General features: G+C 42.0%; 1 protein-coding gene across 1 annotated transcript in view; it reads right to left on the reverse strand.

The window, feature by feature from the left end:
- Positions 1–12,794, reverse strand: part of PLCL1 (phospholipase C like 1 (inactive)) — a 193,023-nt gene that overhangs the window by 22,936 nt on the left and 157,293 nt on the right. Inside the window, exons 4-5 of the mRNA XM_027730677.2 lie at positions 5,075–5,150; positions 1,133–1,242 (exon numbers count right to left, since the gene is read on the reverse strand). Coding sequence (XP_027586478.1) covers positions 1,133–1,242; positions 5,075–5,150 — 186 coding nt within the window. The remainder of the gene's footprint in view (positions 1–1,132; positions 1,243–5,074; positions 5,151–12,794) is intronic.

Genomic DNA, 12,794 nt, shown 5'->3' on the forward strand with positions numbered 1-12,794 from the left:
GAAACCACAGGTGACCCAGGTCTTCTCTAACCCTTCTTCTCTACTACCAATGCCTCTCCCACTCACTTCTGCCCTTTAGCCCCTCTGTTCCCAAGTTCTTTTTCCCTCTCTTGCTCAAGATATGTTAGTGCTCTTTCCAGCACCACAGTGCTGATGTATGCATCTCCTACTACCCTTGCTACCGCCGTTGCACTCTACATTTAGGGGTATATTTGATGAGGAATTTAGTAAAAATGCCTTCTCAAATGCTTGCTCTGGGATGCCAGCCAAGGGAAAGGCACTGGGAGGTAGCAGGGAGATGCTGTCAGACAAGGCAACCTGCTTAACGGGAGCTGGAGGAAGGGAGCAGCACAGACAGAGCAAGGAGAAATTAAAGCGTGATCTATCAGAGCAAAGTGGGAAATGAGGCTGTGAAAGAAGGTGTGAGTTGAATGCTAACAACCTGAATGCTTGGCTCAGGCCTTCTTCCTTGCTTTCTGCTGGGGCTGCACCAGATCCCCTCCTTTTTCCATCTTTGGTTGTCTTTGGGTGTCTTCACCCAGGCTCAGTCATACAGTACTGTGACAATTCGGGTTGATTGGTGCTGAACCAGTAGCTAAAGCCTGGTGAGTATCAGTTACACCACACGGTGTGTCACTGTGCAGCCAGGATGGAGGGATGAAAATCCCCTTTTCAGTTGTTTGGGCAGCGCTTCACTTTTGAAACATAACCCTACAGGATCTACAGTGTTCCTCATGTATTTTCATGACAGCCCCTCCTGCCCTGTCCCTTCCCAAAGAGATGCTCTAGTTCTCATTTTACAAAACAAGCATATAAGACACAATGACCTCAGACAGATCGTTTTCAGGATGAGTGGGGCAGAACAGATAAGAAAGCCAGGTCCCTGAGCATACAAACCACAAGCTGTCTTTTCTGTTGAGGCTTAGATAAATTCCCTTCCACAGCTTCCAAATCAGAGGTGTAATTAGGTATATTTGATAAATATCAACAAGTGAGGGTAATTCATACGTCCCATTAAAAAAAGAACATGTTGTTTCAGTATCGGTAAAAGAGTACAAACAGATGAGCTAAAAGAGCAAAGGTTTGCTTATAAGGTTAATAGGAGACATGAGGCAGTGCTTTCTGTGCTTACCTTCAGCACTGTGATATTCCATGCAAAACTCTCAATGGCTTTGCTTAATTTTCTTCCTTTCAAACCTTCCTTTGTCCCAAGGTTATGAAGCTCTTCATGGAATTCCATTCCTAAAAATACAGATTGCACCATTAACCAATGCATGATTGATCTTCCCCATAAAACACTGAGTGAGCATTTTCAGTCTTGCAGCTGGTACTTCCTACAACCTCCTTTTGTGCTTCCCTTTCCTTTTATGACTCCATCCTGAGAGAGCATCTTCCAGAATAAAAGTGTCATGTGCAATCTTGGGGTTGTGCTTCCACTTTGCATGTGACTCTCCTTGCCAGCGCTGGGGTCCCACACAGGCACAAGCCTGGTTCCCTCTCACACTGCCTGCAGTCTGCATTGCTGCAATATTGCAGCAAAAGGCAATGGCTGGCAACTCTCCTGGCACAGATGATTTTGCCCCTTGGAAGGCTCTCTGACAGACATGGAAGATACCTGTTCAGCACAGCAAATACAGACTCCAATGCACATCTCCTCATTAATCTTAATTGCAGTCATACAGAAAAGCCTTTACACTTCACAATGATAAACTATGTCAGAAACACATAAATCTAATCACAGGATTGCTATTCCTCCAGTGCAGAAAACTGAGACTTCCAACCACACCCCTGTTACATTTCATTGCTACTTTCTGTGGCAAATGCCTGCAAATCTGTTGCTGGATACAGGAATTCAGGAAATCTGGGAGGGGATTAAAAATCTTAAACTATCAAACTGGCCCGCCAATTTCACAAGATTTGCACAGTGTATGCAAATATTTCTCAGAGTCTGGTGTGGATTGAGAGACAAAATGGAGAGAGAGCTGTTTGTGTTCCCCTAATTTGTACCTTACAAAGGCCAAATTGGCACCAAATCACCCCAAAGCATCAGAAGCCCAACCTGGCTGAACAAACCAAGCTCCATCTCCAGTTGTTTCATAGCTCTCCCTCCCCTACCATTTTAAGGTAAATGTCACCCACAAATTCAAGCTTCACTGAAATTACATCAAAGAAATGCCTGTTGAGAGAACATCTGCCCGGTGTAAATGCAAAGGGCTGCTTAGCAGGTTGCTGAAGGACAGTCCAAGGCAGGCTTGCACTCAGCAGAGCTTGCCCAAAGCACTCCCAGAAGACTAACAATAAGTTTTTTCTTGCCTTACGGCGACTCCAGGAGCTCAGTAACACTGAGGCAGTTCAGCCCCACACAATGCAAGATTTCTCTATTGTTTATATTCCAAAACTTCACCCACTCACAGGTTTTGCCTGTAAAGAATAAGAGAGTTCCTTTGGAAAACAGTCTAAATAACTGCACCCTAAGCAAGATGTCCTTTCAGGTGTGCCCCGTGCCAACTGAATTACAAATCATTTCACTTCAATTAGTGAAAGAAAACCTTCAAATGACTCGCTTTGTCCTGGAAGAAAAAACATGAAGGCTAAGGGATCTTAGCTCCACGCCGGCAGCCCTGCCTTTATGCAGCATCCTTTTAGGTATTTCTCCCTCTGGACCTCACTTCTCCATCTCTAACTTGGAGACAGTGCTGCCTCAGAGAGAGGGAGCCACAAACATTTGTTAGGCTGTGGGTAGCAGCACCAGGGAAAGCACTTATCAGGTCAATTCTCCAAGCTGCTGCTGATCCCTGTGCGTTGGGCTGAGCCTGCACATTTAAAAAAACCAACAAAATCAGCCACCTGAAAAACCATCTGGGAGAGTGGGCAGGACCCTGAAGCACAGGGAACCCAGACCAAAATAGGCTATTGACAGGTTCTCTGTCAACCCCGACAGGCTATGATGTGAAGCAGAGGTCTGGTAGGAACACATGTTCAAAGGGAGCAGAACTGGGGTGAGGTGAAGGACTACATCACAGGCAATTGTACCTCTGACACTTGTCAATTTTGAGTGCTTCATCTTGCCACATTGAAACTGTTATATAACAATTTGCCTGGGTAACACTTGCAACAAACTAATTGGCAATTGAGTGCAGGGAAGGATATTCTCTCTCCTAATCCTTTCCTCTGTCTAAATCCTCAGGCTTCAGAGAAGCACTTCGTATCTCTCCAGCTGTCTTCTCAATTAGAAACAATATCTTAAGTCTAACAAAGCAAAACAAATGAAAATACAAGTGGATACAGCAGCAAAGAGAAAAACTTGAAAAAAATCGTCTTTTTCCAGAGGGAAGGAAGGAGAAGGGAACTGCATGGAACTCTGGACATCAGTGTGGTGGCAAAGTACTGCATCATGCTCTCTGTACACATCTCCAGCCCCTTGCTCACAAAGACACCAAAAGCGCCCAAGCAAGTGTTGTGGGTTCTTCTCTTTTGTGCACAGAGCAAACTGGGTAGAAAGGTGTCTGATGCTGCTGAGGGCCTGCATGGTGTAAAGTATTGCTCTGAAATTACACCACCTGGGGAGACCCTCCTGGTCCTGCATCTTCTCATTACTGTCCCATTCCTTAACCCTCTGCACACAATGAAGGCCTTGGGCTGAGGAATCTTATGCTGCTTATGCAGATAAACAGAACCCAAGGCAATGATGAGGCCCATGAAATCCAGTGAGAAACCACCACTTGCCTCTCCTCCCTTTGCTACCATGGTGCCAGCATAACTAAAGAGCAAAGACTGGGTTCCACCCTGCTCTTGGACCACACAAAAATCAGTTAAATGCTATTGTTGAAACAGTTTCTGAATTCCTTCTAATTAAAAAGATGAATTAAAATATTTACTGCAAAACAGCTGTTTCATTCATTATTTACATTTAGTAGAAGCAAATGGTTGTAGCCTGCATCACTTGCCAAATCCAAAAAAGTCTATCAGAAACAATAGTATTTATGATTGTTGTGGTCCCAGGAGACCAGGACTAAGAACACAAATTAAATGCAGTCACGAGTGTTTGCGTTACTGACCTTCAAGGCTTGTTATAGGTTAGGAGAGGTACAGCTGTACAAATTTAATAAATTTAATTTCTGCAATGAAAACTCCTAATGGAAATACACTGTGTGTATTTATTCAGCATGGTTTCTGACACATGAAAGCTGATGGATTTAGTTTTGGAATATTACCACTGCCAAATGTGGACTCTTATCTCTCCAATGGGGCATGAGTGGAAACTACAGGAGACATCTCCCAGTTCAAAATCTAGCCTGCTCTCCTGAACGGTGATGAAGAGAGGGTTGCATGAATAACCTGAACTGAGAAGCACAGAGATGCTGGTGATTTCTACTATCCTGAAACAGGAGTGGGAACCTGTGGCAGAGTAGACAGCACACAGGTGGCCACTTCTGAAACCACCTCTTCCACTTCTACTGGTGCATACTAGTTCAGACAAAGATATCAGTACAATACACCAGCAATGTAAGATCTACTTCACACCTACTTACAGTATTTTGTGCCCATACACCTGACAAACATAATGAAGAGCCACACAGACTTGCTGTGATACAACAGAATTATATTGGCTCAAGATTACAAGGTGTAAACCAAACCTAAACAGCAAAAGAAAGGAAAGGCAGGCAACACAGCTTGTTCCTGTGGTTATCAAAACCTCTTGCCTTCTCTGTGTTCAAGGGAACAGCTGGGGTAGAGAATGGCACTCAGTAAAGGCAGGATGCCTTCTCACCCCCTCTTTTTAATTGAATGCCTTTCTAGTTCATTTGACTAATTTAAATGCTGTCAGACATTTCAGAGCTATAGAGCAGATGGAGAAATAGCTTTTAAGGTGAAAGCTGAATATTTTTCCCTCTTCCCACGCCTGCATTGCTACTGGAAGATGAACTTCGGGAGGGTGGAATATGCCAGGGAAAGACTGGAATGCTCACTTACATACCAGGGAACAAATGCTACATTAGCAACAAAGTGTAAGTAAACTATGGCATATTGTTTCCCATCTTTCATCCAGAACTGCACAATAAAGATGGATTACCTGCTTTCTGGCACTGAACAATCTTGTCATGAGTGATGTCTGCCGTCTCGATAAGAACCCTGCTCTCTTGAATCATCTGTCAAAAAAAAAAAAGGAAAAAAAATCAGTATTACAAGGGTCTCCTGCAACACCTAGAGCACAGAAAAGTACAAAGCTTGAAACTTGGGAGGAGATCTGCTCTGCAAGTAACACTATGAAGACTGGATCCTTCCTTCCTTCTTCCTATCAAAGCTCTGAGATCTGTATCAAGATAAGTGTCAGTTGCTCAGAAAATGTTTTGCTCCAAAAGTTAAAGAACAGCTGTTTTATATCAGTGAAACACCACTGCAAATAACATAAGAGATTTCAGAAGAAAGCAAAGTTAGCAGACAAAATTAATTCTATGTGAAATCAAGCCCTTTCTAATTAGTACTTTTTGTGAAACAAAAGGAGAAATAAGTACAGTCTTTGACATATGTGGTTATTAAAAATGTTACCAAGTCATGAATAGAGTTGATCTCAAAAGGTATTTAAGCCTGTGCTGAACTTTATGCCCTACAATAGTTCAGACAGCTACAGTATTTCTTGAGTTTCTCTTTGGAGAAATTCAGATCCAAATCTCACCTTATCCTCAGTATTTCTGTTGAAGTTTAATGGAAAAGGGAAAAAGAAACCCCCAAAACAAACCAAAAGAGGCAGTTTCAACAAGCCTACTCAGAAGTTTAAGGAGATGTCCATACTTACACATCTTTCCAGAGCAGTCCATTATCAGCAAACAAATGAAGGGTCCACTATGTGACAAGTTTCCTGAGCCTCCCCGCTTGCAAATACTAATCTCCTTTGATGGCAACAAGCTTCCAAAACCCCTCAGAAACCCAGGCAAGCAAGAAAATTGGTAGTACATACATCTGTTACAGAAGGCAAGAACATGCTGTATAACAAACTGTGACTGAGAATAATCTCCCTCTCCTGGGATGTACACCACAAACCTCAATCAAATCTAAACAGCACGAGAGTGGTGCCAATTAGAAATGAAGCAAACTGAATACTGTGCCTAATATTACAGCCTGAAATTACAGAAGCTGCCATCTGAAAGCTTTGCCAAAATGCTGCAACTGCTAAAAGCCTTCCCACTTTCAAACAGACCAAACATGAAAACACAACTGGTACGTTTCAATGGTTTCAGTGGAAGACAGCATAACAATATTAAATTAACACTTGCAAATTAGCACTCATTGTTTTAATTAGACACAGGGGAGGAGAGATGCTTCCACTTGTCACACCCAAACTCCCAGACTCTGGAGAAATTCAGGTCCAAATTTTGCTCCTTGTGCCACCTTTATTTCTTATTAAATGCATTAAGACAGGCTGCATTTAATAAAAGTACCTATGCCTTTGCTTTGATATAAAGAACACATGGAAAACAAAACCCATTATCAGCTTCACAGGAGAGTGAAAAAAGCATGATACACCTACAGAGTGCAAAATTGGTTTTTAACAGAACATACCCAGTGGATATGCCTGAGATTGAAATTACTTTTGATAGTATCCTTTGCCTTTCATTCTTATTACTTGCTTGTTCATGCATCATGTTGATTTTTTTCCTCTTTGATGTTTTCACTTGTCATCTAGAAAGAAATGACAATTTCTCCCCACACTCTGGCTTTTCTGTACCACAGCACATTGCTATTTTGTGCTGAAGGAGCCATTCAGCTGGCAACTGCAAACGCCGAAGTTGGTCTGAGCAGTAAAGACAGGGAGAGTCCCAGAAAACCTGCAAGTCACTACAGAGGCAGCCAGAGGCCAAACATGCATCTCTTGCACACGCAGACATGGGCTTGTGAGCCAGTGCTGGCACTGGCCGGTCCAGCCAGGTGTTACCAGCAATCTCCATGGCTGCTGAATTCCATGGATCTGTCCTCCTGGGCTTGGGTCCCCACTGGGTCTGTGCCTGCACCCAGCAGCAAGGTGTGCCCTGTGAGATCAATTGCATCTAAGTTGGTACAGGATATCCAAAGTGTCAGACTGTGCTCAGATCCCTAAAGCAGAATGTCATTTGTGAGAGTTTTTTATATATACGCACACACACATATATATGGCCACAGGAATTATCCTACCACACACAAAAAAAGCAAGTTTGAGAGTCATGCTACTATTGGACCCACTCCTGGGAGTTTCTGGCATGCCTGTTTTAGGATTCTCAGGCATGAAGGTATTATATTCATTTTTTAACAGAAAAGTGGTACTAGGATGTCAATTATCCCTTATTGCAGAGTAGGTAGAGCAGCCCTCCACTCCTTTGATGCTGACATCAAAGTCTCACTGCTCGCAGCTCAGCAAGAACAAACAACTAAAACCATATCATACAGCAGAATTTAACCTGTTCCTGTCTTCCTGCTCAGCAATAATCTTCACAAAAATAAGCAGCTTTTATAGCTTTTGTCCCATGACAAATCCTAAAAGTGGTTTCAGAATTCCTCAGCTCAGTGACTGGTGTTAGGGGACAGCCTCAGCGACCAACTGGCACCTCCTCTCACACATTCCTCTAAGAAATAATGCACTAGGTAGAAAAAATACACCCTGGGCCAATTATGATATATGATTTTGGCTGGCCTATGATATCTTCGCCACCTGTGATAACCCAGCATGCAGGACCCGGTATCTCTACATGACAGGCCAGACTCTGCTCCCAGCAAGAGCTGCACGTGCAGTTTCAGTGGGCACAAGATCCTGCTTCCCAATGCTATTGTAAAAAATCATATCAATAGGCTAGTGCAAGGACAAAGCCTAGGTGGTCACTGTGAAGGACCAGAGACTGACTCATACAAACAAGAGTACAACAGGCAAGTAACTCCCACCCAGGAATAAAGTTATAGCATAGGGTCATGGCATTTGGATACAGTTATTTCTTGTCACTGGTTGTGAAATGAATCCATGGTTTCCCAGTCTGAATCATCCCTTGCTTTTCCAGCTGCCATCACATCCAAAACCCTTCTTGGAGATGTCACCTGCTTCTTGTAAAGTAGGTGACAAAAACCAGAAGCTCTAAACACAACACGGAAGGTGGTGAGATTTTCTGCTGAGAAGGTGACTCCATAAATCACATGACAGCCTGAGATTTTCTAGCCCAGTTTTGCCAGTAATGTTTCAAAACCCACCAACCTGCCTCAAAAGTGGAGAGTAAGCTTTCTGATGTTTGCTGCATGAACTTCCATGCACTTTTACTCTGCTCAGACCTGCACTGAGCACTGCAGGCAGTTGTTTCATCTGGCTGGAGCCCATCAGGCTGCTGTTTAATGTCAGCTCCTGAGCAGCAACTCACTTCTGTGAGTGACTCACAGAGAGAGAGAGATGTCCTGCTCCGTGTTCCACCAGCATGTGTTAACCCCTGAACATTGAGCTTCAAGGGATTGACCTCCATATACTGAGAAGCAACCTTTTAGAGGATGGATGCTGATATCTGGGTCCATTTGGACTCAGGAAAGAAATTTTTAACAGCTGCTAAAGCTGGCAGGATTGATTAAGACAACTTGCATTTCCCATGTCAGAAAGAAGGTGATAAACTTTACAGAGTGATGTGCTTAATGTAACTATAGGGGTGAAAAATTGGACAAAAATAAGAGTGAAAGCATACAAAATCTGATTATGTAGGTATAATATTCAGTAATTATATTCAATACTATATCTAATAATATAGGTATAAAAATTCAGTCCCTACAGGATAGGGACTGAAAAAGCTACGCAGAAGATTGAATGGGAGAAACCACTACATACCTTGGCATCATTTGGGGTCCTGCTAATTTCAGTACTGGGCCCTGCATCCCAAGGGCTGAGACCCGCAGGGAGGACATGGGGTTCCTCCTAGAGCTCTGTGGGGACAAGGCACGGCCGCTCCTCACTTCAGGGACTGCTGTCATGTTTCCATGGGAGCACGGACACAAAGATTTTTGTGAGTCCTGGAGGTGCTAACCCTCCTGGAGAGGCTGCAGCACCAGAAACACTCTCACAACAAGGAGTGAACAAGGGGCTGTTCAGACTGACAAAAGATGCACATGGCACAAGTCCCAGAACTAAATGTCACATTTAATAAACTAATGGGAATGAAGAATACAAGGCCTCATCTACATAGGTTAGTTTTTTTCTGAAAAATAGCTCATTTAATTTAATTGAATTTAAATATTATTATGCAATGCTGAAAGCAAGACACATAAACTTGATTCATCACCATCTACCTGAAGCACCCTGTTCATGCTCGATTCTCACAAAAGCATAGGAAGCAAGAGCTGCCACAAACCCAGGGGATCTCTCTTTATCCAGTATATGAGACCCAGAAAGTGCAACAGACCACAAGCTGAAAATATAATTGACCTGTCTCACTTCAGTGTCTAAATATAGCATGAACTATCAAATTTAAAATCCCATTGTTTCATGCACAGAACAATGCTTTATTTTGTCACTTCTGTTAAGTGTTAATTACAAAGCTAAAAAAAAAATTAAGTGAAATTTAATATATCTTAATGCTGAGGTCATCATATTACTCACACGAAATTAATAGGGTTATTTATTACCCATATTAAAGGCAGTTTAATCATAGGATCAGTATAAACTGAACAAAAATGTTCTTTCTTTTTATTTTAATGAACTCCTGTGCTAAAGACCAATTTCTTCTTTTCATTACAAACTATTCTACAAACTGAAAGGGAAAGAGGAAATTAACACAGCAGAGTCTCACCAAAAAAGGGAAAAAAAGACAGGAAAATCTTCTGGTGGCAAATTAAAGCACTGCTCCTGCTAGGAAGATAAATGATACAAAAGGGACATTTTAAGGAATCCTCTCATAAATATTCCAAAGTTTAGAACAGAAACTGACTGAACATCAAACTAAAAAGTAGCCTTCTCTTAGGTATCTGCTCATGGCCATTGCCACAATCTTCTATGCCTTTCACTGACAATGTAGAATTTTTCCTGGGTAAGGGGTACTATATTGTGCCTTTATTGTGATTAAAAATAGTGCAAACCAACCAACCAACCACAAAAACAAACAAACAAACAAAACTCAAGCCAAAGGAATCAATCAAAAATAAAAGAGGTTACGAAAATAAAACCAATTCAAAGAACAGCTGAAGTGCAAACTGAGCTCATGAAAATTTGCACTGGATTTCCTTTAGCATTGAATATTTGTTGCACACATTTGGGACAAGAAACATCCAGGCAATCAATCATGTGCCAGCAAGTTTTGAAAAAAAAGAAGGATGTGCATGTGGTGCCAGGACGTGGGAAGGAACGCTGTCCACCGGTCTGTCCACCACCTTGTCTCTGTCCCGATACACCTCAAGTCAGATTTCTGTATCTGGGCCTTTTCCTGCAACAGCCCAGTGTGAGGAACAGCTGTCAAGGACAGTAACACGAGCTGGAAACATCTGAAATACCTTACTGACACAAATTGCAGAAGGAACTGAATAAAATTCACCCTAAGTTACAATTTCGTGTTTTCAGTTACAAATATTTCTGGGGAAATACAGAGCCAGAGTGTTGCAGGATGTGTCCTGTGCATGAAGACCAGCCCAGAATAGGAGTAATGGAGGAACAGGGGGGAGAGGTCAGCTTTCAATATGCTTGTGCTAAAACAGAGTAACTAAAGTACCCAACTGGAACTTTAATTTGCAAGAAAAGTTCCGATCTGACTGTTTTCAAGTTCTGGTTTAGAAATGACTAAGGGACCTGCGCTATCAGAGAGAAACTGTGAGAGTGGTGGGTAAATAAGAGAGAGTAAATAAGAGAATTATAAGAAGTGGAGAACGAAACAAGACTTTCCTTAATAAGAAATGGAAAAAGAAACAGCCTTTCCCAGTTTATGTCCAATTTTGGGCGGAAAACTCTTTAAAATAAATGAAAATTCAAGACAATGTCCATGTATTGGACTGTGTTTGACGTCAGTGCCTTATGACACTTCCCTGGCAGTGGATGCTCTGCTCTGCAATAGCCCTGTCTTCAGCTGCTTAGAGAATTGTGAAAAATGTTCCTTTGGGGATGACTCTGTCCCAGCTGAGGTATGAATTTCAGTGGAAATGCTCACGAAAATCTATTTAGTCATTTTGCATTTACATAAACTGAGAAAAAGGACTTTCTCCTTGGGAATAAAGAGCTTTCACATCTGCATCAAGACAAAGAAACCCCCAAAAAATGGAATATGAAAAGAACAGCAGACAAAGAGCAGCTCCTCTGCACACACGCCTCAGCAGATTTCTGCGAGCATGCACGGACCGATATCCCTGTCAACAAAAACACTGCCATTAAATACATTGACTTATTTCCCAGCAGCATCACAGACATTTCCTCTCCTCTCAAAAATCCCCAATCCATCCCCATATTGGCTGAAACATTCTTAACTACCTTACCACCTCCCAACAGCACCTACAGACACCCTGTCTTCCATAACTGTCTGCTCCAACAGAGCAAGATCAGTTCCAGTAAAGAGGCTTGAATACAAAGAAAAACAGTAATGTCAATGTGAGCTTATATAACAAATAGCTTCATTGTTCAACGTTTTTTTACACTTCTTGTTATTTATGATTTGAAAACTTGTAAAGATCCTTGAACATCTTTTTTTAATTTTCTAGAAAAATTTCTGCACGCACATGAGCAGGGTGGCTGGGTAAAACCAAGAAAATTTATTATCACTTGTTTATTGCTTTTGATTTTCAAATGATTTAATCATTTGATCTTGGAGGAAAAATAACACCGAACCAATAACTGAAAAGCAAAGAGTACAAGTACCCCTGAGTTCATGCATGCTTGCACCTGCACATGAATATATCGTGCAGACACAGAAATCACAATCTGTTTCCAAACAATTCTCAACCAAAAAAAATTCTAACTTCACAGGATAACTGTTTGCAATGAATAATTCAACCATCTGTCAGGTCCAGCTGGGCCCCATTCCCTCTCTTCACATGGAGTATCTCCTTTTTTAGGTGTGATCCCTGAACAGCAGCATTAATTTGACAGGTTGTGAAGCACACTGTTCATGCTGCCCACCTGAGTGACCACTGACAAGGGGGAGAGGGAGAGCCTTTCCTCATGGGAAAGGAAAGCTCTGAAGAACAACTCTGTAAGTGACACAATACATTATCCTACAATGTATGTGTGGGAACCAGTGAACACGACCAGAGTCCAGTCATCACACTTTGTGTGTGGTATCAACCAAAGCTGCAAGTCAAAAAAACCCATTCTAAACTGTATTTCTGGTCATTGACACACTTTTGAAAAATGTTTTCTGTGTATTGTCATCACTCCACCTTATTTTCTTGGGTTTGGCAAATCCTATTCCCTTCCCTCCTCTACAGAAACTCCCAAACAACCCAGCACCATCAATGAAGCCTCTTCCTACATGAGACATGGCAACAGTAGAGTTCCACTAAACCAGTGCAGTGCATCCATAAAAAGAGATAAACAGAGTCCTGAAAAATCATTCCAATTCCTTAAACAAAGCACATTAAATTTTATTCTAATAAGGTCTCTCTCAAAAGAAAATATTTAATGCAGTGCACAATGGTAAAATTAATTGCCCAGGAAAAAAACAAACAAACTGCACAAACCAGTCTTTGTCTATCCTGCCTGCTGACAAAGGCTGAGCAGGAAGGAACAGACAGTTAATTGTTTTCCAGATCATTGTGGCAGGTCTCCGAGCATTTGCACCTCCATTTCCCTGGACCGTCAGTCCTGCTTATGCCCCATTAAA

This window comes from Pipra filicauda, unplaced genomic scaffold, assembly GCF_003945595.2.
Source record: "Pipra filicauda isolate LSUMZ 115617 unplaced genomic scaffold, ASM394559v2 scaffold149_size4050908_pilon, whole genome shotgun sequence".
Lineage (NCBI taxonomy): Eukaryota > Metazoa > Chordata > Aves > Passeriformes > Pipridae > Pipra > Pipra filicauda.